The sequence below is a fragment of the Manis pentadactyla genome, chromosome 17 (assembly GCF_030020395.1).
Source record: "Manis pentadactyla isolate mManPen7 chromosome 17, mManPen7.hap1, whole genome shotgun sequence".
In the NCBI taxonomy this organism is placed as follows: Eukaryota; Metazoa; Chordata; class Mammalia; order Pholidota; family Manidae; genus Manis; species Manis pentadactyla.
This window is the reverse complement of record NC_080035.1, coordinates 34402792-34425044: the sequence shown is the minus strand read 5'-3', so window position 1 is coordinate 34425044 and position 22253 is coordinate 34402792. Positions and strand designations below refer to the sequence as shown.

Genomic DNA, 22253 nt, shown 5'->3' with positions numbered 1-22253 from the left:
TGATTTACTTATCTTCTTTTGCACCTCTGTGTTTGCGTTTGCTCTTTCATTTCTGGTCTGGTATGTTCTATTTTAACTTTTTCTTCTGCATGATATTTAGGGCATCCTGTTTATTTCACAGCTCTAGTATCTTTCTTACAGCTCTGAGGCTATTAAAAATAGTTACCTTTTTGTTTTTTAGTATTTTACCCACCTTATATAGTCTTTTCTCCAAATTGCTTTTTTTCTGTGGTATCTCTTTCATATTAGATGGTTTCCTCAGTTCTCTGGTTAATTCTTGGTTGTCTGTTAATATTGAATAGTGAGGGACCAAAGATTGGAAGCTCTGAGCATGTGTGTGAGGCTAATTATCTGTGGGTTTCTCTGTGAGGGGCCTGGAGAATTTGGGATTTTCAGTACATTTAGATCTTTCCTTAGGTTGGCAGCCTCCTGCCTGAAGGATAAAGGCCTGTCTCCAGCATTCTGGGAACCAAATGTGGAAGAGGAGTAGGTTCCAGCAACCAATATGCACCTTCATTCAATACTCCTACTTTCTGTTTGGCATTCTTGGCCTTCAGCTGGGCCCACTGCCTACTAATTTTCTTTTTTTTTTTTTTTCCTGTCTTTACCCTCTCCAGGGAATAAGCATATAATCCTCCATTCTTCTACCGGGGACTAGCTCCTTCTTCCCAATTCACAGTGTGCCTATTGGAGTAGCAGCAGAGGGTGGGGGTGAGGAGAGACTTAGGGACTGAACGGCTTCCTAGACAAATTGTTGTCTTATTTTAGCTTCACTTCCAAAAGTATTTGATGCTACAAAATCCTGAAATCTGGGATTTTTGTGGAGGTTAGAATCAGGTTAGTTCCTGGTGTTCTCCACTATTTCTGTAGGATGTAGCTTTTTCAGTTCTGCTCAGATTGCTGCCTTTTCCATCTAGCTCTTTCCAGCTCCCACAAGCTTACGGAGTTGCTATTTTCCTGTTCTCATCAGAGGTTTATGCCTTGGAGGAAAAAGGCCCTTCTTTTTAGCGGGGTTTTAGGAGGCTGCAAAACTAGATGCACGTAATCTACTGTTTTTACCTAGAAGTCTGTCTATATCAACTTCTTAGTTTCCTATTCAATTTCTTTCATATACTGTCATTCAGATGTCTTCAGCTGCCAAATAGCTTTAAGTTTTTACCTTCATATTCAATAATATAACCTTTCTATAACCCCAAATGCTTTCATGGGGTGATATGCACTGAGTTAGAAAGATATAATAAAGATTGCTGAATTATAATAAAAAACAGGAAAATTCTGAGTTTTCATGTAACAAACTCAGTCACACAGCTATCTTGTGACTTATTGTTTTTTTCTTGATAGTCATTGTTAAAATAAATATTAAATAATTGCCAGGTTTTGTCACCTGTAACTCTGGTATGAGTAAAAAATGTTTTCTTAATTAGTAAGGCTCCTATTGATTAGTTTAACACTGCAGTGAAGAATATAACCAAAGATGGAATTTGGTTAACTTCAAAGTAGAGACCAGATTTAGTATGGAGAATAAAGCACTTCTTTGTTGTTTGACCATAGTTAATCCAAAGAGCTCTGGTGGGCTTAGCTGCAGATAACACAAGGAATCCAGCTAGATTTTGAAGAACATTTTTATGTAGGCAGGCCAGATCATGCTTATCTAACCATTCTCTAATTGGATGCCATGAAGCGGTACACTTAACACAAGTTGCAAGGTAAGGATGGAATGACAAAATGAAGCAAAACAAAAAACAAGATTAACTTGGGGGTGGGGGTAGGGAGAACAAAAACTAACTGGAGATGGTCAAAACCCAGATTATTATTAACTTGAAATCAAACCACATAATTGTATTCTGGCTAATTGCAACCTGGTGTATTACTTACCAGGTTGAGCTGGGGTAGCATGTTTACCAAGAGACTGGTCAGAATATGTTTGAACCCAGATATTCATGTAATGATCAGTAAGTAAATTATCTGCAACTTTGAAAAATGTATTAGGCATAGTTGTCTAAAATAACTTTTCCTTGAAAACTCAATAATGCTTAAAAACTCATAAGGCATTACCTGTTTGCTCACAACACAGTGACAATTTCACCACCACACTTCTTACCAAAAACATACCACCAATGTTCAATCAACAGTGCAACAGGGAGAGGAAAGAAACTTGGTGAACATTGACTCAATGGCTGCAGTGCTAATGCCAGTGCAGACAGTACCATAAAGTTACTTTTTGATATGTTTTACCAATCAGTAAGAGCAGGAGTACAAAGGTCTTCTAAGAAGTGGTGTTTCTTCCAAGGAGTTGACAATCTGAGGAAGAAGAACATATACGGTAGAAGTCAGAAAATAATTCAAATGCTAAAGTTTTATAATGTCTCCAAGCACAAAAGAAGTTCCAGTGAGTGTAGCTAACAAAAACTTTGGGTCTGCACTGAGCTTTAGCAGACAAGGATTTGAACTCTAGGTGGCAAGAGAAGAGAAAAGGGCAACCTACAAAAGGGTTTACAAAAGGAGGTTTCAAGAGGGAAAGAGAACTGGGAACAGTTATGATCTGTCATTTGTGGCATAAAATGGTTATTTAAGGCTTAGGAAGCTGAATACAATTAAGTGCTGAGAACCAAGGTAAGAGTGGAGGTTTCTACTCACAAGAAAACTTAATTCATACAATTAACAACCACAACAGAATACTCAAAAACACCTGTTACTAGGTATCTGGCGTTGTCTTTGCTTCAAAAGGCCTGTAACCTTATTTTCTATGTCAATTTCTAGAAATAGATTTAAGCCAAAGAAATCATAAAGTTTTTCCCCCAGTGAAGGAATAAAAAGTTCTTGCTAGGGAATGAATTGTGTAGTATTCTTGAGCTAGGTATTACTTGAATGTCAGGGAAGAAGAGTCAAATAATGAGGCTGGATAAACTTATGATGCCAAACTATGTAACTACAGTTTTCACTTTAGCTCTGACATCAGGGACTTTTCCATTTCTTGAAAATATATATTGGCAGTGATACTGATTCTCTCCTCCAATTTTCTAAAAATAAACTTTTCTAGAAGTTTGATTTGAAATACTGCAGAGTTCCCACATACCCAACCCCCAGTGTCGCATTACATTACCTACATTACTATTACACCTTGTCATAATTAAACGATATTGATAACATTAATAAATTCATACTTTATTGACTTGCTCAGCTTTTCCTTACTGTCTTTTCTGTTCCAGAATCCCATTTGTTTACATTTTTAGCCCATCTTCTTAGCTTCTCTGGACAGCTCAGGCATTTTTTCATGTCCGACAGTTTATAGATGTCCCTCATTTGGGATCTGTGTGATGTGTTTCTCATGGTTAGACTGAAGTTTTTAGGAGGAAGACCATAGAGGCAAAGTGCCATTTTCTATTTTCTTCGCATCAAATCAAGCATGTACTATCAACATGACTTGTCACTGTTGATGTGGACCTAATCACCTGGCTGAGGCCGTCTGGAAGGTTTCTGCACTGTAGCTTCTCTCCCTCCCTGCCTGGCCCTATTGTACTCTTTGGAGGAAGTCATTTTGTGCAATCCACACCTGGCGGGTGGGAAGTTATGCTCTACCTGAGGGTGGAGTACCTACAAATATTGGGATTCTGCTGATTTGTCTCTTCTGCTACTCAATCATTAGTGTGGATTCACGGGTCTGTATTTTACACTTTGGGTTATAATCCAATCCTACATTACTGTGACATACCCCCACCATTGTGGTATTTTCAAAATCTCTTGTCCCTGTAAGATGCTCCAGGCTCATTCTGTGTATTTTTGTATCAGTCCTAGAATTAGCCATTATCTCCAAGGATCCCCAGTTTTTATTGGAGAATGGTATTTTTGAAACCAGTATATAGGCCTTAGGTGTGCTTGTTGTCACTGGAAATATCAACTTTCAGTGTTTTCTTTGAAAAAGTAAATGTTAAAAACCCAGTTCTTGTTTTACCTCTGACAGTAAACAGCACATGCAAGTTTATAGTGTTTTCCACCAGTATCTTGAAAAGGTTAACACAGCACGTTGACTAGTGACCAGAAAAAAAACCCACATTCATGAATTATGCCTCTTTATACTTCCAATCATATTTTCAGAACAAATCTTTTGTCTTAAAGATAGGTATTGGCTCAATGTGGGAATTGGTTTTTTATTAATTGCCTTGGTAAGAGAGACCCTTTTAAACCTTTTAAAAAGTTTTGAGAAAAGACTTTAGCAATTGTAGTAGGTGAAGAAGGCAGGCACAGCATGAATCTTTTAGGCACTTTTTATTTTCCAAAAAGAATTGTCGTTAATATATAAACATCTCATTCTCTCAAAAAATTCTACAACTATACAGCTGTTTGCTCCATTATTTGCATAGGAAATGACCACAATACAAAAATAAGAGGGGAAAAGAAGCCAAACAGCAACCGATTTATGCTTTTTCATGTAGGTATGTTTCCACGTATAAACATTTTGAAGCCTCTTACAAAATATTTACACCGTTTGTTTATCTATTTACATGTTTTAAGAGCAACTTTTCTAACAAACAAAACTATAATTTATCAAGTTATGAAAATTTTCTAAAAAAACTTACTATATTACCACAAAATAAATAAAGATAAACAATATTTTAAAAACAAAATTAAATTTTCATTTCAATTAAGACCCCTTTTGGCATTTTGCTTATTTATTCTGCCCTTTGGTTAACAGCATCACATTACTATTTTATATTGCATATATGTAGCATGTTTTCCTTAAGTTTTCAACATGTCATTTACAATTAAAGGCAGACACTGAGTCAGTATTAACAATGATTAACTAAACTGCACTGTAATTTAGGTAAAATTACTGTGTCTAACTGTATATTACATGCAAAATCCATATAAACTGGCACTTAACCAACAGTACCACACGAGCAAACATCTCGGTATATGAAAACCGTATCATAAATTCAACGTTTCCGTGTATGAAAACTGCATCATAAATTCAACATTGCCATATGTGAAAACTATGTTAAGTCCTTCTTTTTAAAAATCATACTGTATTTAGCTTATTGTAAGAGGTTTAACTTTTGTATATTGTAACTATCTTTTAAGCTCTTGAAGTTCACAATTCATATAAAATGTCTTTCATAATTAAAATAAACAATCCATTTGAATCAGTGCACGAAATCTGCATTTAAGTTCATTTGAATGATTACTTCTTCCTCCTAAAGAAATGAATTTGGTAAGGTTTTAAAGAGGTATCTTACCACAAATTCTAACTGCAAATGTATTCATGGTTATTTTCAAAAGAAATTATGATTTTTCCCCAAAAGAATCTTAGAAAACTTGTAATAAACCTATAAAGCTGATTTGCATATTTACAAAATTTTGAATAGCAAATATAGGCAACTCATAAAAAAAAACAACACACATTTGTTCAATGGCTTATTTGGAATTGCCAGTTACACTGCGTACCTCTAAGGAATTATCTAATATTGAAAAAACTACTCCATGTCAAGGAAAATCTTGACACACAATCCAGCGTTCCTCCTGTGCCTGCCAACTGACTTGTTTACTAAACACTGTCACATTAAATGACGGTGCTTAGGCAGAAACACTGCAACCCCCTCTGCACCCCAACCCCCTACCCACGCTGAGATGTGGCTGCCTGTCATGAGATGAAAACTTCTCGAGTAAAGCCATGTACATTACAGCAAGCATTCCAGATTCTTAAACGGACCAAATACTTTGGTATTCATACAATGTATTTCCCTGTTTTCTCAAATATACAAAATATACACTTCCAGTTTTTTGTTTTCTTTTTCTTTTTTATATATATAGTTAAGTTTGTAGTTAGAATTTTGCCAAATGGACTGCAGGATGGCAGCATGAGCCACCCAGGCACGGCAGGCCCGCGGCGGTGCGCTCAGTTCTGGTGCCTCTTCATGTGCAGGGCCAGGTGGTCGGAGCGCGAGAAGCTGCGGTTGCACACCCCGCACTGGAAGGGCTTGGCCCCGGTGTGCTTCCGGTAGTGGCGGGTCAGTTCGTCGGAGCGCGCGAACCTCCAGTCGCAGCCTTCCCAGGTGCACTTGTAGGGCTTTTCACCTGTGCCAACGAAGGAAAGGAGGTGAAGGGGTCGGCTTGCAAGCAATCATCGCAGATACTGCCTGAGAAGGAACTTTTTAAAAAAATCAGGGTCCAGAAGAAGCCAAGTTCATGAGTACCATCCTGAACTAAGTTTTCCGCAAAGTAATCCAGTGATGCGAGTCACTGCTATTTAACCTAATTATAGAAGAAAAAAATGTATTTTGTGTACCTTCAAAGAACGGGAAAATGGCAATTTTAGACCTGTGAGATTAATCAGTGGTCTGAGTTCTATGTACTGCTCTGCACAAATCATCCATGAAATGACTAGAGGAGTCTGGGTGGCCCTATCACTACTGTGCAAATAGAATCTACCCCTGACAAACCCCAATTGAGTTAGTTCAGGGCTGATGGCTCTAAGATGGCCAAGGAAGAAAAAATGGGGGAGCTACTCAAATCACCAATATGATGAATTCAGTGTACCAGGGTTGCGATCTTTTATTTCAAACTGATCTTAAATGTTTCTAAATTAAGCGGACTAAAAATCCAACAGAAAGTTCACTTGAACTACAGCCTTTAAGGTGGACTGTAAAGATACTTCCTCTCTGAAATTCACTCACATAGGTGCACTCACACCTTCCTTTTTTTCCGATTATAAAGCTAAAAAAAAATATTAAAGCTGAATGGCATTAAGCATTTACACATTTGATATTTAATAAATTCCTCAACCAGATCACAAAGCCTTCACTTTGGAGAAGAGTCATAAAACTATCATAGTAATTCTAATATTTGCAGGTATTATGTACTTAATTTTCCTTGTAATGCATTGCACCAAAAAACATTACCAAATTACATGAATGCCTTCCCAAGTGTCTTACTATATGCCAGGCACTCACAGTCCCGAATGCATTGGTATACAACTGCCAACAAGACAATGCTTGGACTCATGGAACTTACATGTGTAACATGTATTTTTTAAAGTCTTATTCAATCTTACGATTGTCACATTGCTCTTCATTTAAACAGTGAGTAAGTTATCCCGCCACTGTAATTTTTATTTTTCTTAATGTCTTCTCAGGTTTGCTGGTTGTTAATCTTTCAAAAACTACTTATATTTACGATGCAGTCTTAATTCCTTGTTTTAGAATTAATCCTGTTTGAGATCATGTATTCTCCTAAATAAATACCCAAACCTAAGAGCCTTTCTTTTCACTAAGCATTCTAGTAGTTCCTGTATTTACGCTTCATTTTGTTGTAATTTCCTATGAGTTTGTGAAAGATGAGAGTTTGTGAGATAAATTTACATATTAAAGTACTGCTGGTTTACTGCTGAGTTTTAGATGGATACTCTTAAATTCCCTAAAAAATGTTTTCTTCTGAAAGGAAGAACCTCAGAGCTGCTTTGAACACAAGTTACTTAGTACACCACGATGAAATTCAACAACCTTTCTGCCTGATTTAGCAGTATCATATTCAGGAAGTTGTAAGATTACTCAACTGAGTCCAAATTTTAAAAGACATTGTCCACATCAACAGATTTCTACAGCTTGTGGTTAATATACTTTGCTGTCCTGATAACCACTCTGACCCTTAAATAAAAATCCTGTAAGGAAAAGAAGGGCCAGAATAGCCCTTTGAAATTTGTACCAACTTTTTCCCATGAGATTTTTCTTTCAACTCCTATGGTATGCATCCCCCAGCCGCCTTTTCTTTCTCCTTTCCTGACTCTGAACCAAGACACACATTTTATTTTCTTCAACCCCTTTTTGGTTCCTATCACTCTATTTTAAAAATGCACATCTCAATTCAAACTGTTTTTACCCATAGTAAAATGTAATTTCAGCCAATACACTCTAACTTTTTATGTACCATAACCACCATTTTTCTTCCACTTAAGATTCACATATAAACTATTTTCTACATAGAAATGTTTTCACACCAGTAGTAAATGTAGCTACCACTCTTAAAAGATGTAAACCAAACAGAAAAAAATGAACTTTTTGTGTTTTTGTTCCTTGTGAAAAATAAATCACAAAAGCAAACACGTTGGTTAAATAACTTTGCTGTCATTTAATGGAAAGAGAAAGTTATTGCTGATGTCTGCGGCAAGGAAAAAAATTCCTGAAGTGCCCCCAATTTTTAAAGAAATCACTCTAGTCTTTTGAATTTATTAAGTATCAAGAGAACTACATTTTCAGGGTTTATTTAAGAAACAAGGGACACTAGACTCTTTTTGTTCACTATTTTTATTGGCTATGAAGCAATAAACTACACCAATATTTTTTAAAGTTTACTCTACTGATTGGTTGGAAAACGGTAGCCCTTCAAGTTTCTAAAACATTTGAGGTTTTGCTTTCAATTTATGCACATCCATAGATTATTCAGCCAAGAATACTACCAGTGTCTGCAGCATTAGTTATGGGGCCAAGTCTTCACTATAAAAGCAAGGACAACTAGGCCCCACTTGGGGCAGTTTCTATGGGACTTGTTCAAGTGTCAACACCATTCAAGTAAAACACTGTAGAGGAAGCTGGTACCCAATTTCTGGCCCATGAGCAGATTTGGGCCTTTCTTCCTCAGCCAGAAACACTATGCACAGTACTTCTGGGAAACCAAACTGACTTCCTTTAAGTTATTTCAACAGGATAGAGCTTTCAAAAGTTTAATTGGATTTTTACAGAATCTCTTTCCAATACCACCAATTTAAAATATTTAGTTAAGCTCTTTCAACACCAAATGTATTCTTAAGTTCTCATACTGTTAATGTGAAACTTTCCAAAGGCAAAAAGAAAAAAGCGACAAGTTTGAACAGCATGGAAAACAAACTTCCACTTTATCTCAAATAAGTGTACGTTTTCTCATTCTATTTTTAAATTACTAGAACTATTTCGTTAAGAGCCCCTAATCTTTTTTAAAAAATCAGTCATGTTAAATATAAATAGTATCCATACTGATGAAGCTAATTAATGAATTTTATTAAAATGTTAAGCAAAAGTAGTATTAGTAAAAGGAGGGAGCAGGTACAAACCATCCACTGAACATACACTCAAGTCAGGAACTTCTAATTATTTCACTTAATCCTCACAGTGGCTCTGAGTTAGAAGCCAGGCGATGAGCTCCACTTTAAGAATCCTGGCCTGCCACTTTTCCTTAATGTTCCACTTAAATCCTCCATTAGCAAATACTATATGAATGATTTAAGGAACACATATTGTTCAAATTTATTTAAAGATTCTAAAGCCACTTGTGAAGGTCAGTTAAGGGTAATGGACTCGGGCAGGCCTTCACACCCCAGACTACCTCAAGCACAGGGCTTACCCTGGCTGAACCAGCCCCGGCAGAGACCCACCTTTCAGGACCCTGAAACTGTTCCATGTTGGTAATCGCAATCCCCAGGTATCACCTAATGATGGTTCTCTTCACCCCAGGCTAAATCAATTTCAGTAAGCTAGCAGAAGATGTTTATAGGATATTCAAAAGATCTTTAGTGATGAACTAAAAACTTATTTTACCCATTTTTTAAATCTGATGAACAGATAAAAGATGACTTTTGAACATACCACAACAGAATGAGGTTACTTATTCAATCCTCATACCAAGGCCTTTCCCTACAATGTTCTACACAGATTCTTCTAGCAAAATAAAATCATAGATGGAAATATTTATCTTAGAATGTTATTTTAGGTGAGTTTTAAAAAGTTTATTACAGAAAATTTACACATCTGGTTTTCTTCTTGATGACTAAAAGATAGATAATCCAACTGTATCTGATAGAGGCTAAAAAAACATCAGAATTAAAGTCAAATGTTTAGTAAGCAAGGTGTTTCATGTACTAAATCTAAATGACTTGGAAAACACAAATAAAATTTGGTCTTTGGCCTCAAAGAACTTCAAATCCATATCCTGTGAACCCAAATGATGCAAACTGTTAAAGTAGAATAAATTACTTCAATAGCTAGTATTTAATCTCAATTCTTAGAATTTAAGAGTTCTTGAAGGTCAAAATGAGCTCTTATTTCAGGAGGAAAATATTTCTATGCAATTCAATAAAAATTAGGTTTTTTTCTTCCATCACTATAGACTTGGGGAATTTAGAATGTGAAACGGTCTACATATTATAATGAAAGGTAAAAAAAGTAATCTTTAATCTCCAGATTTAAAAAACTCAGAGAAATATTAGTAATCTAAAAAAACAAGGTAAATAATAGAGTAGGATGACTTGGGATCATTCATCTATTCAATTAATTTTCCATTTAAAACATCTTTTTATTAAGGCTCATGGTAGCATGTCTCCTACACTGGAAAACAGAATGGCAGGGCAGCTCATTTCAAAGATTAGTAACTATTTGCAAAATGCATCTAGTATTACTAGATGTAATACCCCTGTCAATACTGTACTACTTTAAGGAAATTGATTAACTAAAAGGATATATGTAAATATAAAAGAAATTCCCTTCTTTCTCTCCATCAGTCAATATGTTAATTTGTATTTACCCTTTTTTTAAATCTGCTTCACCTTATCACTTTCAGAAAACGTCTTAACAGTCCAGGCAAAATCATTTCACATCCGTGTATCCCCATCATCACTTAATTTTGCATGACCAATTTGCACTTACATTTATACTGCTGTAAGTATGGAGGCTTCAAACAGCTGTATTTTGCCCCCTTACTACTTTGAAAGTTCACCAGGGGCACAGACTGCCTTCTATTCCAGCTATAATGCTGGAATGCATTTTTCATAATGCATCTTAGGAACAATCACGTTTGTACCAGCCCCAAGTCAGACCAATTCTGTTTTCATTAATGAAAAGGAGGGAAGGGATGAGAGAGCGAAATGCGTCTAGCATGAGTCTATCAGACTGTCCCCATTTTCCAGTGGCCCCTGCTGCAGCAGGGCTGTGCTGGGTTTCCATCTGCCTAGGGCCACTCGGATGATCTGACGGAAGGTTGGCCTGGGTGAAAACCATGCTTTTTGCCTCCTCAGGAGGCTATGTTCAGTACCAGTTTATTACTCATCATTAAGTCGTACAAGGATAAACTATGTGAACAAGTTTTCTTTTACAAAATTAGACTGGTTTGTTAGCCCGAATTTGATGAAAACCAAGCTCTGAAGCCCCTACTGTTGGCCAATGCACTAGAGGACTTCTGGGGCAAAGAGAATAGTTACCTAGGGGGGCAGGGGAATGTCACCGGGGGATACACGTGCAGTCCATTCCAGCCCAGTTACTCTCTAGGCCCAGCTACTCCTCCTGAGGTCTTTGACAAAAACAATGAAAAACATCCTCCTTCATTAGTGTTTTATTAAAATATCACTTGTCAACACTCATATTTACTTTGTAATAAGAGACCAAGGTCATTTTTTTTTAAGTGTCAATAAAACATTTTACCTTTTCTTTAACTAAAATAGAAAAACTCTACATTTTCATTTTCTAGCACTGATTGGGTACTAGACAGTCTTCAACTTGCACTTAAAGTGGTCACCTAATCCAGGAGATTCTAACTCTCAAAGATTTGCATTTATAATAGTCAAAAGCAAATTTATTCTTCTATCCTGACACTATTTAATGTTGTTACCTACAGCCCTCTTCTAGAACAGTTAACTCACCCTTAATAAAGTTGTTAGAGAATTCTGAATATGAATAATAGCAGGCTAACAGAACACAAATGCTGCTACAAGGATACTTTTAGTAAAGTAGGACATTACTTTGTCTCCCATCTTCCACCAGAAAAGATGCAGGTCATTAAGTAAACAGCTACTCCATTCTACAAAACTCAAAGTATCTATCTGTCCAACTACAATTCTTGATTATTTTTTTTAAACTTCACTCTATATCCTCTCTACATTCATAGCCGTTTCTATCCCAACTTCAGCAATTCTATTTAAATCTACTCCTGAACAATCTTCTTGCTATGTTGTAAGAACAAAAGGGAAAAAGCAATCCTCTGGAATCTCCACAAGATTAGCCAAAAATGTTTGTTTAATCAAATTACATGACTTAACCTTCGATAAGCTTTATCATCTCAAACCAATGTATTATCAATTTCCTATGTAAATGTTTTTCAGATGAAAGAAAAGTCCTAGAAGCAAAGCTTAATCTTCCCAATGAGTCATTAAAACAGAAATGGTTTCCAAGCTTTTGTGCTCATAAATACCTTTCCAGAATCACTAAGTCTCCTAAGCCACTACTTTTTTTTACATAAGCTTGAAATTGTCAATATAGAAAACACATTTCAAAGCTGCAAGTGAAAATAACTTAAGAATGTTTAACCAGTAACATGTAACATTACAGGCTAACTGTGATCCTTTTCCCAACAGTTTTCAAATACAGACATGAAAAATATCATGGGGCACTGAACAACTCCATGCTGCAGAACTTTTCACCTCTGCCACTAACACAGGCCACACAGTTAACCAGCATCTCTATCTGTACATCCTGACTATATGACCTCTGATAAGAATGCGCACACACACACAGACATGTGATTGTAGCTCTAAGTAATTTTCCAAGGAAGTGAAATACTTCCTACATATGAATTTTAAAGCCTTTCACTTCTTTCCACAGTTCCACCAAAAAAAGGGAGTAACACATGTTCAGAACACTTTGACTGTTTAGCTGGAAGTGTCATGAATGAACATCATTGTCAACATTATGAGTATTTTAAAATAAACATCTACACCCAATATATTCAACAGATAAAATTAAGTGTAGAGCAAATAACTAGACAGGATTTATACCTAAGGATATTTTTTAGTACCCAAACTGAAACTAAAATCAACACCTAGCAACTAATCTAGAGCAGAGATCATGCATTTTCAAGTATACACAATAGTGACATCTTACTATAAAATATCATTAGAAAACAGAATGTTCTACAGATATGAATAAGGCAGAATGTGGGACTTACCCACTTTACAACTAGGCTTGGGCTAAAAATCTCCAAGACTTACAGTGGAATTCTTTCTTAAGGAATCCTGAACACAGCTTGCTGCAAAATGTAGAACCAATAGTACAGGACTTTGCTTGAAGAGTTCATTTTATGTTCTTCTGTTTTGTAGGTGCCCTCCCGCCTTTTTTTTTGTGGGGATGATTCTCACTGTAGTTTTCTCATCAATCCCTGGGAAGCTACTCTGGGATCACTTAGTGCACACAGCCCATGCGTGGAGTCTGGGCCTAAGGAATACTTGAGCCAAGTGTGTATGCTGCTCAAAGACCTTTTCTGTACAACTGCTCATTTTCTGCTCTGTTCCAGAAGGCAGAGACTGACAGAAAATGTTACCAGACCCTAATTTCCCAACCACTTTAGCACATTCTCTAGGGTTAAGTACACACCCCAGATGTGACTAAAACTATTAAGATTTCAAACATCAGTACTCAGTTTCCTATTTACTTTTTCAGAACTTTTTCTTTGAAAGTAAGTTCTTTTTACTAAAGTGCAAACACAATTTTCAAATACATTTCCACTTTCAATGTAACAACAGCAGTATTTCAACTTGTGGTACTCGCAGGCATACCAAGAACCAGTACCAGTGATAAGAAGAGGCAAATTTTTCTTCCTATGCAGTCTAGTATTTTTCTCTATTTCATTTTACTTTTTTTGCCCCAAAGCCGGTGCTTCCAAGTTATTTTAAATCTTCATTATGAAACTAAACACAGTAAGATGCAGGAGCAGAAACAACTATATCCCACTTGCAGCACACTGTTCTGTCTTGATTCATGAGTCAGTTTACAGTCTCACTGATTTTTAAGGGCAAAATGGGAGCGATTTCTAAATGATGGCAATGGGTTATACCCCCTTGTATACATCATGAGGTATACACAATTTCAGTAGAATGTTGTCAATTAAATGCTCTTAAAAGTACAAATATTTTTATTTGGAAATATACTACTTCTTGGCCTTGTTGCCTAGAAACAGCCAAAATTATTTCTAGTCAGAGGCATGACATGTGTATACACACATTATAAATAACACGAACACCCACCCAGACACTCATATTAAGGGGTACTTCTATGGGCCACTAAATATGCTATCAAATGCATATGAAAATGTAACATTTTGAAGGGAAATAGAATTATTTCCTAAAATAGAGAAAAAGTACATTTCAGCTATTTTTGTCTAGCCATGCAAAGATGCAGCTTCGTACTACCTGTATATTCTTTGTGAATAAAGAAATCAAAATGCATGAGCTAAGAAAAACTGGAATGGTGAAAGACTTCTAGTTCAAGAAACTGGTATCTTCTCTTTTATCCCAAATTTTTTTTAAAAAAAGGTCTCGTTTTGGAAAGACTATTTTCTTAGTTCAATTTGCAAGTCAAGTTAAACATTTTTAACCTAAAAATCTAGAATAAGCAATTAAATAGAACTCAGATGTAGGTTGTTTTAATTGCTTAAATCACTTTTAAAACATAAGGTAACTTGACATTTTAAAGCAATTACAAAGAAGCTAGGCTGCTTCACATTCTGCCCGCAAAATGGCAATCATTTAGAAAGTTAATTTCTACCAAATACAAGATCAACGTTCCCAGAAGACTGTTTCTAAAGTTCTCCAATAAACTGGAGGGGCATGGGGTGGAATGGGACACAGAAAAAAAAAGGCTAATAAGAGAAGTTATTTAGAAATACCTGGGCCTGAAAAGGAAGGAGGGAAAAAAGAGAAATAAGACGTTGCAGGCTTCAGATGCATTCATTTACAAACAACAGGCAGGGTTGGGAGGATGCAATGAGAGCGCACAGTAATTTTAAAAGGCATTGTCTAGAAACTAGAAATGAGGAGAAAACAACCTCAATGCTCTATGATTACCCAAGAACGGGTTTAGCCAGATGAACAAGTCTGCTGGCAAACCCTCCCCAAGGCATCTGAAAGACTATCAAACGAAACTTTATTAAACTGGATTACATGGTCTCCCCTGTTAGATGTCTATAGCCACACTATTTATGACTAGGAGAAAAAGTCGATGCATGTGACCCACAGTAGGCCCAGGTCCTCTTTTTAGTCCGTTTTTATTAGTGCAAGCATTGTTAAGACACCTGCTATTAAATTTCTTTGCCAGCAGGTCAAGTTCCAGAATTCCAGGTATCCGCATTCAGAGCACTAAACCCTGACAGGGGTTGCAAGGCCACTGAGATAGGCTCTGGGTACACCCCTGCAATAAGCAGTTGATTACATCCTTATATGCAACCGCACTCCTCTTTTATTAGGAGACTTTAACCTCATGAAAAATGTGTTCCCTCCTTCCTATCTCCTGTTTCAAGGACTTTCAAAAAGAAAAAAAAAATAGTTCAAACATTTCTTTCTACTTCCCCTTCATCAAAATTTGGGTGAAAACCCATTTTCAATGTTTCCTTCCTTAATGTAACATATGTTGTACAAATGGGCATTGTGTATTTGTATTTCTATATGGTCTGTTTTCTTGGCCTTGTCATTTGTAATTTTAAAATTTGAGATTGAGTTTTTTTATCTGCCTAATGTGTACCTGTTTAATTATAAACACTTCAAAACAAAACAATTAATTTCACTGATAAATACATCAGTCATCTTTCCTTTAAAAGCAATTTCTTGGAAAGTTCTGGAATCTACCACATTGTCCCCAATACTATTTATACATTTTAGTAAGTAGTGTTTATGACTGGGGTACCAAACAACACTTCTGAACATGCACACAGAATGTCTGCAGCCATATTCCTCTTAGTGTTCTATCTCAGTACTGACCTTTGTTCAAAGGCTTTTACTTTTTTAATGCAGCAGTTAGAGATAACTACTTCATTTATCAAAACTCAATTACCATAGTAACATCTAGCCTGGGGAGATTCAAGTCCTCGCACTAATCCAACAACCCATTCAAAGGAACTGTTGAATACTTTGGTTTCCATAGCAATGATAGAATAAAACATTTTGCTAGGTCATTGCTTTTATTAGCAAACTTATTCTTTGAACTTTAGGTAAGGTTCCATTAACTGAGAGGAAAAAAACACAATCACTTTGTATACAAATGTTCTTTCCTTTAGGGCTGTCCTTTTAAGAAATCACAAATAGGAACCATCTATGTATTTGAAAATATTTGGGGGTATTTGGAGGCTTTTAAAGCATGCCACCTAGTTTCATCCTAAAATGGATAGTGATACAAAGTTTTGAAATTAAAACGCATTTTAAAGTGATTGTATAGAGCTGACAAAATTAGTATTTATAAAATTAAAGGGCCTAAACTTTAAAGCACATTTTAAACAAGGGTAAAATTTAAGCTAGAATAGTCTCTCAAACGCATCAAATATGGGATGGGATAGGGTGTATTGCTGACTTTTAAACCACAACCCCATCTTTGGCTTGACTTTAACATTCTGCAATTTTGACACTACCTTTTATCAAGCACAGAAAACATGCTGAACTCAGATATGTTAGGATAAAGGTGAAACTTAATGTATTAAGCAGTTATGTCTTACATGCTAAAATGGTAAAGTTTTTAGTGTTTTTAATATAGTTTTATTGAAGCCAACTGATTTTGTCACACAGAGATAAAATGAGTTAGATTTTTTTCCTTCAAGATAAGAACAGAAGTGCCATTAAAGTTTAAAATCCATTAGTAAACATCGTTGTTTACGTCTTTGGGTAATTAATTCTATGTGAGGCGACAGGGCAAGGCCTTCGTGAGGGACCATCAGCCTTCCTGGAACCAGACTTTTTCAAAGAAATGAATTTTGAGCCAAGCCAGTGCTGAAAAGGTAGGCCATTAAAAAATAAAAGTTGACAGAAGAAAGAAGAGATCAAACACACGTTAGCTTTTAAAAGGATGAATACCACTTACACTATTTACACAACTCACAGAATTAACAAGAAAATTACATACCAGTATGAGTCCTCAGGTGAGCTTTTAAATGAGAAGACTTTGTATAAACTTTTGTGCAGCCTAAAATAAAGGAGAGGAAGAACAGCTTGTCATTTTGGAGATCCTTTTGAAATCCTTACATCTGATGATTCAGTGTTTAAAATCAAGCTTTCAAGAATCTCTCATGCTAGATATTTGAAGCTCCAGTTTTAAAAGAATGCCCCCCTTTACCTGATCAAAAGTATAAAGTGATTTTCTTTATGTACTACTTCAGCAGAAAGCACAAAGTTGATCAAGCCAAGCTACAAATAGAAATCTGTGTCTATATTCCAGTAGCTGCTTTATGAACATGTACTTTAGTGATTTTAAATTGTTTAATGGGTCTAGAGCTGAAAACGTTAAACCATTATCTAAGATGACTGCAATTTTCTGTACATTTGTTTTTTCATTTTCTTTATCACAGTGTACCATATACCGTTATCTATAAACTATACCCTGTTATTAATGATAAACTAGCTTACGCCAGCAACTTGTAGATATATTCATCACCATCATCAAATTATATTTTGGGGTATGTATTTCATGCAAGTATGAGCATATGCTCATATACTGTCAGAACTACCCTTAAATGTACCCCGTAGAGTCTTGTACCTATCCTGAGGACAGCACCCTACCCTCTTCAATCCCCACTTCACTACCACACCTTATTTTTCCCTACCTTAACTTTATCTTTCAGGGTACTTTATATAAAATTAAAAACTTGAATTTAGATTATATAAGTAACCCTGGCATAATTCGAAATGCAAATTTTTATTTACTATTTAAGAGAAAAAAGCGTTAGGTGACTTTTTCCCCAGAATATTCTAGTCATTTTTTTATACATAAAATAAGCAATAGGCAACTAAATACATTACAAACCAAGGCACAGAGACAGATATGAAAAGAACAAAGTATAAGAATTTCTTTTTGGTTAAGCACTACTTTCCTATGTAAATTTAAAACCTGTGGTTGAAAGGTGCATACATGCACATACATACACACACATACACAAAATACATGCATTGACACTTCAACCAGGGAAGATCACATACCAGGGTAATCGCAGTAGTGGATGCGGCGTTTTTCCAAGTCAGGGTTGCTCCTCCTATTGTATCTGACAGGTTGGATGCTTTGCGAATTAACTGGCAGGGTGGCAGGTAAATTTGGATTGTGAATTGCCAGTTTAGAAGCAATTGTAGCAGCATAGGATGGAGGTGGGGTTAAATTCTGGAGCATCTCTGCTTGTCTATCTGGACTTCCAGGCTCTGAGCTTGGTGGTGACGGGGGAAAATAAGTGGCCTGTTGTGGAAGAAACTGACTTGGCATTGTGTATGTGCAGGGGGGCATGCCCTGGAATTGTTTCACTGCAGTCTGAGGAACAGCAGAGGTGTGTGTGTTAAGGCCTGCCATGGCAGCTGACATAGAAACATTAAGAGTGTCCATTACTGCTGTCTGGTTTGTAGAACTGGGCATATCTAGATCCGGTGTATTCAGTAGCTGGTACAGGTGGCCCTGCTGGGGAGGGACAGAAAGATGAAGATCTGGTGTAGGAAGTTCTTGTTTGATGAAAATATTGTTCACCTCTGGAGCTGTGGTCTGGTGTGAGCTGAATATACTGGTGAACTCAGGGAGGGCCTGGGTCGGGGCCGGAGGAGGAGGGGCAGTCGTTTCACTCTGGTGGCTGAAAATGGTAACAGGTTCTGTCTTGATGTGTGTTACGCAGGGTCTCTGGGATTTGTAGAGGCCAGTTCTCAGGTGAGTGATGTCAGGGAGGAAGACGTTCATGTTGATACTGTAGGGTAACCCTTCACTGTCAGTGAAGAACTGGTCTACGACTGAGGCACTGTCTCGTCTATACTTTTTATGCTCTGGAATTATGGAAACTGGAGGAAGCTGAGGAGTCAGATACTTCTCCATTTCACATCTTGTCTAAAAAAGAAGAGACACAAACATACATAATCCACCCAATTCTCAGGACAAATGGTGCTTAGCAAGAATTCCCCCCAACAATCCCTGTAAAATATACTTGGGCAAACACTACTTCGAAGTGCTGCTTACAAATATACCAAGTTTGTCAACTGTGTAATAACTGATTTGCCAGAAAATGAACAAAACTCCATGTAACATGTATTTGGTAAAATCGTTCCCACCATCAACCCAGAACAAAAAGTCAAAGCAGCAAATCAAGAAATGAAGAAAACAGAAAACATTTTTTTCTGAAGCAGCAAATCCAGTAAACAGAAAACATACCCCTTTCTGATGCAATAAAGCATACTTTACCATCACTCATGTACAAACAAGATTCCCTGCGTCATTAGTTAAGATGGCAACTGAACTTCAGTATTGTAGTATTGCCGAACATCTGTTCATATTATCCAAGTAAATTCAATACGTTTTTCTTTAAACAAACCTTAAAAATATTGCAAAGTGGACTTTTTTGTTTGGATAGATATGGCTAAATATCCAATCTTAAACACATTCCTTGGCTATTTCAGTGCCCCTTCTTTAGATTCAATGGAAACAACCACAATGTCTTGAGCAAAATAGTATCCACTGAAAAAACAACTCCATATTCAACATTTGATCTAAATGTTGATTTTTAATCAGCAAATTCCGTGATTGGTTAATAGGATAATGAAATGTTCCTATTCATATCTCTATCTAAAAACAGATCTTTCATTACCTAGGGGAAAATCACTCCCTTGGTAGAGTGGTGCTAAGGTGCCCGTGAGTGGGGAGAGGCTGCTGTATGGACAGCAGAGTCATCAGCAAAACATTTATCATGTCCTCCTCAATGGGTCAATGCTACATTCCCCCTTACTATGTAAAAAAAAAAAAAAAAAAAAAAACACCTCAGGCATCCCGTATCCCCTTGATGTCTCCTAGGCAGAAAATTGACAAACTGAAATAACCAGATCGTTTTCCAACGGTGATTTCTTTTAAGATCACAATCTGGCCTGTAGTTAGTGTCCTCGGTCTTTTCCTAGCTTTCATTCCTAGTGAAACATAAACGTTTTTGCTTTTTTTTTTTTTTTAACATTGGAAAGTAAATTTCTACAGGAAAAAACACCCCCCTTTAGATGGCTCATAGAAGAAATAACTGTAGCATCTTAATCGGTGAATATCATAGCCACTTTTTGCTACTACTTAATTTCAAAAGCCATTCATATCGGACCTCAAATCATTCGGTGTGGATGCAGACAGGGTTTCCCGGAAAGACACGATTTAAAAATAAAAATTAACGCTCTAGGTCCTGAGTCACCTCTGACAATGTCACTGCCCTTTCACAGCACGGCGACACTCACAGACCCTTCCCTCCCCGCCTTTCCCCCGCCCCAAAAGTAGGAGCTTGGGTAGCAAACACATAATATACCAAGAGCTATTAAATGAAGCGGCTTGAAATAAACTGAACTAAACCCTTTTCGTGTACCTCGCTCCCGTGGTGGTTAGTGGTTACTGATTTTAGCTCTTCCAGCTGTTTGCATGTGGGTATGTTTCCAATTTTTTTTTTTCCTTGGGACAGGCTAAAAGTCCCGGGAAGTTTTTTCTGGGCTATATGACTCCCTGCGTGGGCGAAAGAAACAGGCGGCAGCTCTAATTCGGCTGCCGGGCAAGTGTAAAAGCCAACTGCCAGCTTTCAACGCGGCGCCGAGAGGAAATTTACGCGCACATGAAGAAAACAACACCCCTGGTCTTTCTTTTTAAGGGAAAATAAGCGCTCCTATACAACCTCAGCTTTTCGAACTCTAGTCACCCAAAGGCGGCCCCACGATCGCGTCTAAAGCAGGTTGAACCAAGAGAGAGGAAACTAGCACCCCGAAGCGCCTCCCCCAGCACCCCGATTTGCGTTTCCACTTTACTCGAGACGACGTGCGGGAACCTCCAAGGCCGTGGCACTGGGAGGAGAGGGGATTAAGGCGAAAGGAGGAATTTTAGTCAAGTTGTGCGTTAGCTATGAGGTTTCAACCCCCAAATGTAACCAAACTACTAAGGTGCACTTGAGCACCCTGATCCCTCCTCAACCTTTCCGGAAGGACCCGCCAGAGCAGACTAATCTGAGCCCCGCTGCAGATCCCCCCCACTTTTCCCCGGGAAATGCGGGTGTACGGCTGGGAGGGCAGGGCGGGGTGCCAGCGCAGCCCCGGCGCCCCGCGCGCCCCGGAGCTCGCCCAGCCTGGAGCGGCCCCTGTCGCCCGCGCGTCGCAGCGGCGGGACACGCCCGAGCCCCGGGAGGGAGGGGAGCGGCTCTTCCTACCTGGACCAGCTCCTCAGGGGGCAGCCGCGGGCCCGCGGCGGGTGGCGGCGCCGGCTGCGGCGGCTGCGGGGGCGCGGGCTGCGCCTGCGGGTGGTGGTGCGGGTGCTTCAGCTCCTCGCCGGGGAAGAGCGCCGCGTCGCGGGCCGGGTTCGCAGCGCCTAGGACGGGCTTGAGCTGCGCGAACACCGGCTCGTCCTGCGGGGCCGGCGGCTGGGGCACGGGTCCCAGGCGGGCGCTCATGGTCAACACCCGCGTAGCCATGGACACTCGGGGGCGGCTCCGGGCGCGGGTCGAGCGCACTTCCCACCTCGCCCACGGCGGCTCGGGCCGGCGAGCTCGGCGCGGGACCGCGGGTGGAGAAGGGGGAGGCTCCGGGCGGACCCCTCAGCCAACAGCAGGCGCGGTTTTCGAAGGCGCACACCAAAAGCAAAACTCTTCCGCTCCGCCACGCGTAAACGCCAACGTCCTCCGGGCGGCCACTTTCTCCCGCCCCGCCCCACCTCGCTCCCTCACTCTCCGGGGCCGCTCCCGCCACCACCGGTCTCCGCGAGACGGGTGCGAGCGCGCGTACCTGCCCCGCGACTACCGACACTTGACGCCAGCCTCTATTTTACCCAACTCTGGGAGGGCGGGGCCCCAAGCCAGACTGGCAGTGCTGCGGCGAATCCCGAGGCCTTGAGGCCGGCCGGGCCCGGGGACCTAGCCTATGAGATGAGAGAATTTCGTCCAGGGCCCCGCCTCCGCCGGGCTGACCGCACCCCTCTCGGGCCACGAGCTTCGCGCGCAGGGCGGCCGCGCAGTTTGTACACAACTCCTCTGACAGATTGGGCTGTCGGAGCCGGGGGCGGAGGAAAGGGGAGAAGCGGGTGGAATCTAGGAAGAGAGGGAATTAGGGTGGAGACGTGGAGGGAGATCTCTTAGGACTGTTCTCTGCCAGGATTAGGGAGAAAAAGAGTCTTGCACGTTTTAGGTGTTGTGCAAGGACCCGAAACTCAAAAGTTGAAGCCCAGAAGGCAGCTAGGTGGGGGCGCTAAGGTTTTTAGAGACTTGTTTAATGAGAGTGTGTTTTTAAATATATAAAATGTACT

General features: G+C 38.9%; 1 protein-coding gene across 1 annotated transcript; it reads right to left on the bottom strand.

Annotated features, from left to right (window-relative positions):
- Positions 1-4249: 4249 nt before the first annotated feature.
- On the bottom strand, positions 4250-21759 carry KLF5 (KLF transcription factor 5). Its single transcript, XM_036893672.2, has 4 exons — positions 21166-21759; positions 17963-18839; positions 16893-16952; positions 4250-6072 (listed from the first exon to the last, which is right to left on the bottom strand). The coding sequence occupies exons 1-4, from the start codon at positions 21424-21426 to the stop codon at positions 5894-5896; spliced, it is 1377 nt and encodes a 458-aa protein (XP_036749567.1). The 5' UTR covers positions 21427-21759; the 3' UTR covers positions 4250-5893.
- Positions 21760-22253: the final 494 nt, after the last annotated feature.

Excerpts from the sequence above, each read along its gene's own strand:
- KLF5 (XM_036893672.2), bottom strand. The coding sequence starts at position 21,426 with ATGGCTACGCGGGTGTTGACCATGAGCGCCCGCCTGGGACCCGTGCCC. Across the intron at positions 18,840-21,165 it reads CCCCTGAGGAGCTGGTCCAG|ACAAGATGTGAAATGGAGAA; the intron begins GTAGGAAGAGCC and ends CTTCTTTTTTAG. Across the intron at positions 16,953-17,962 it reads CCACTACTGCGATTACCCTG|GCTGCACAAAAGTTTATACA; the intron begins GTATGTGATCTT and ends CCTTTATTTTAG.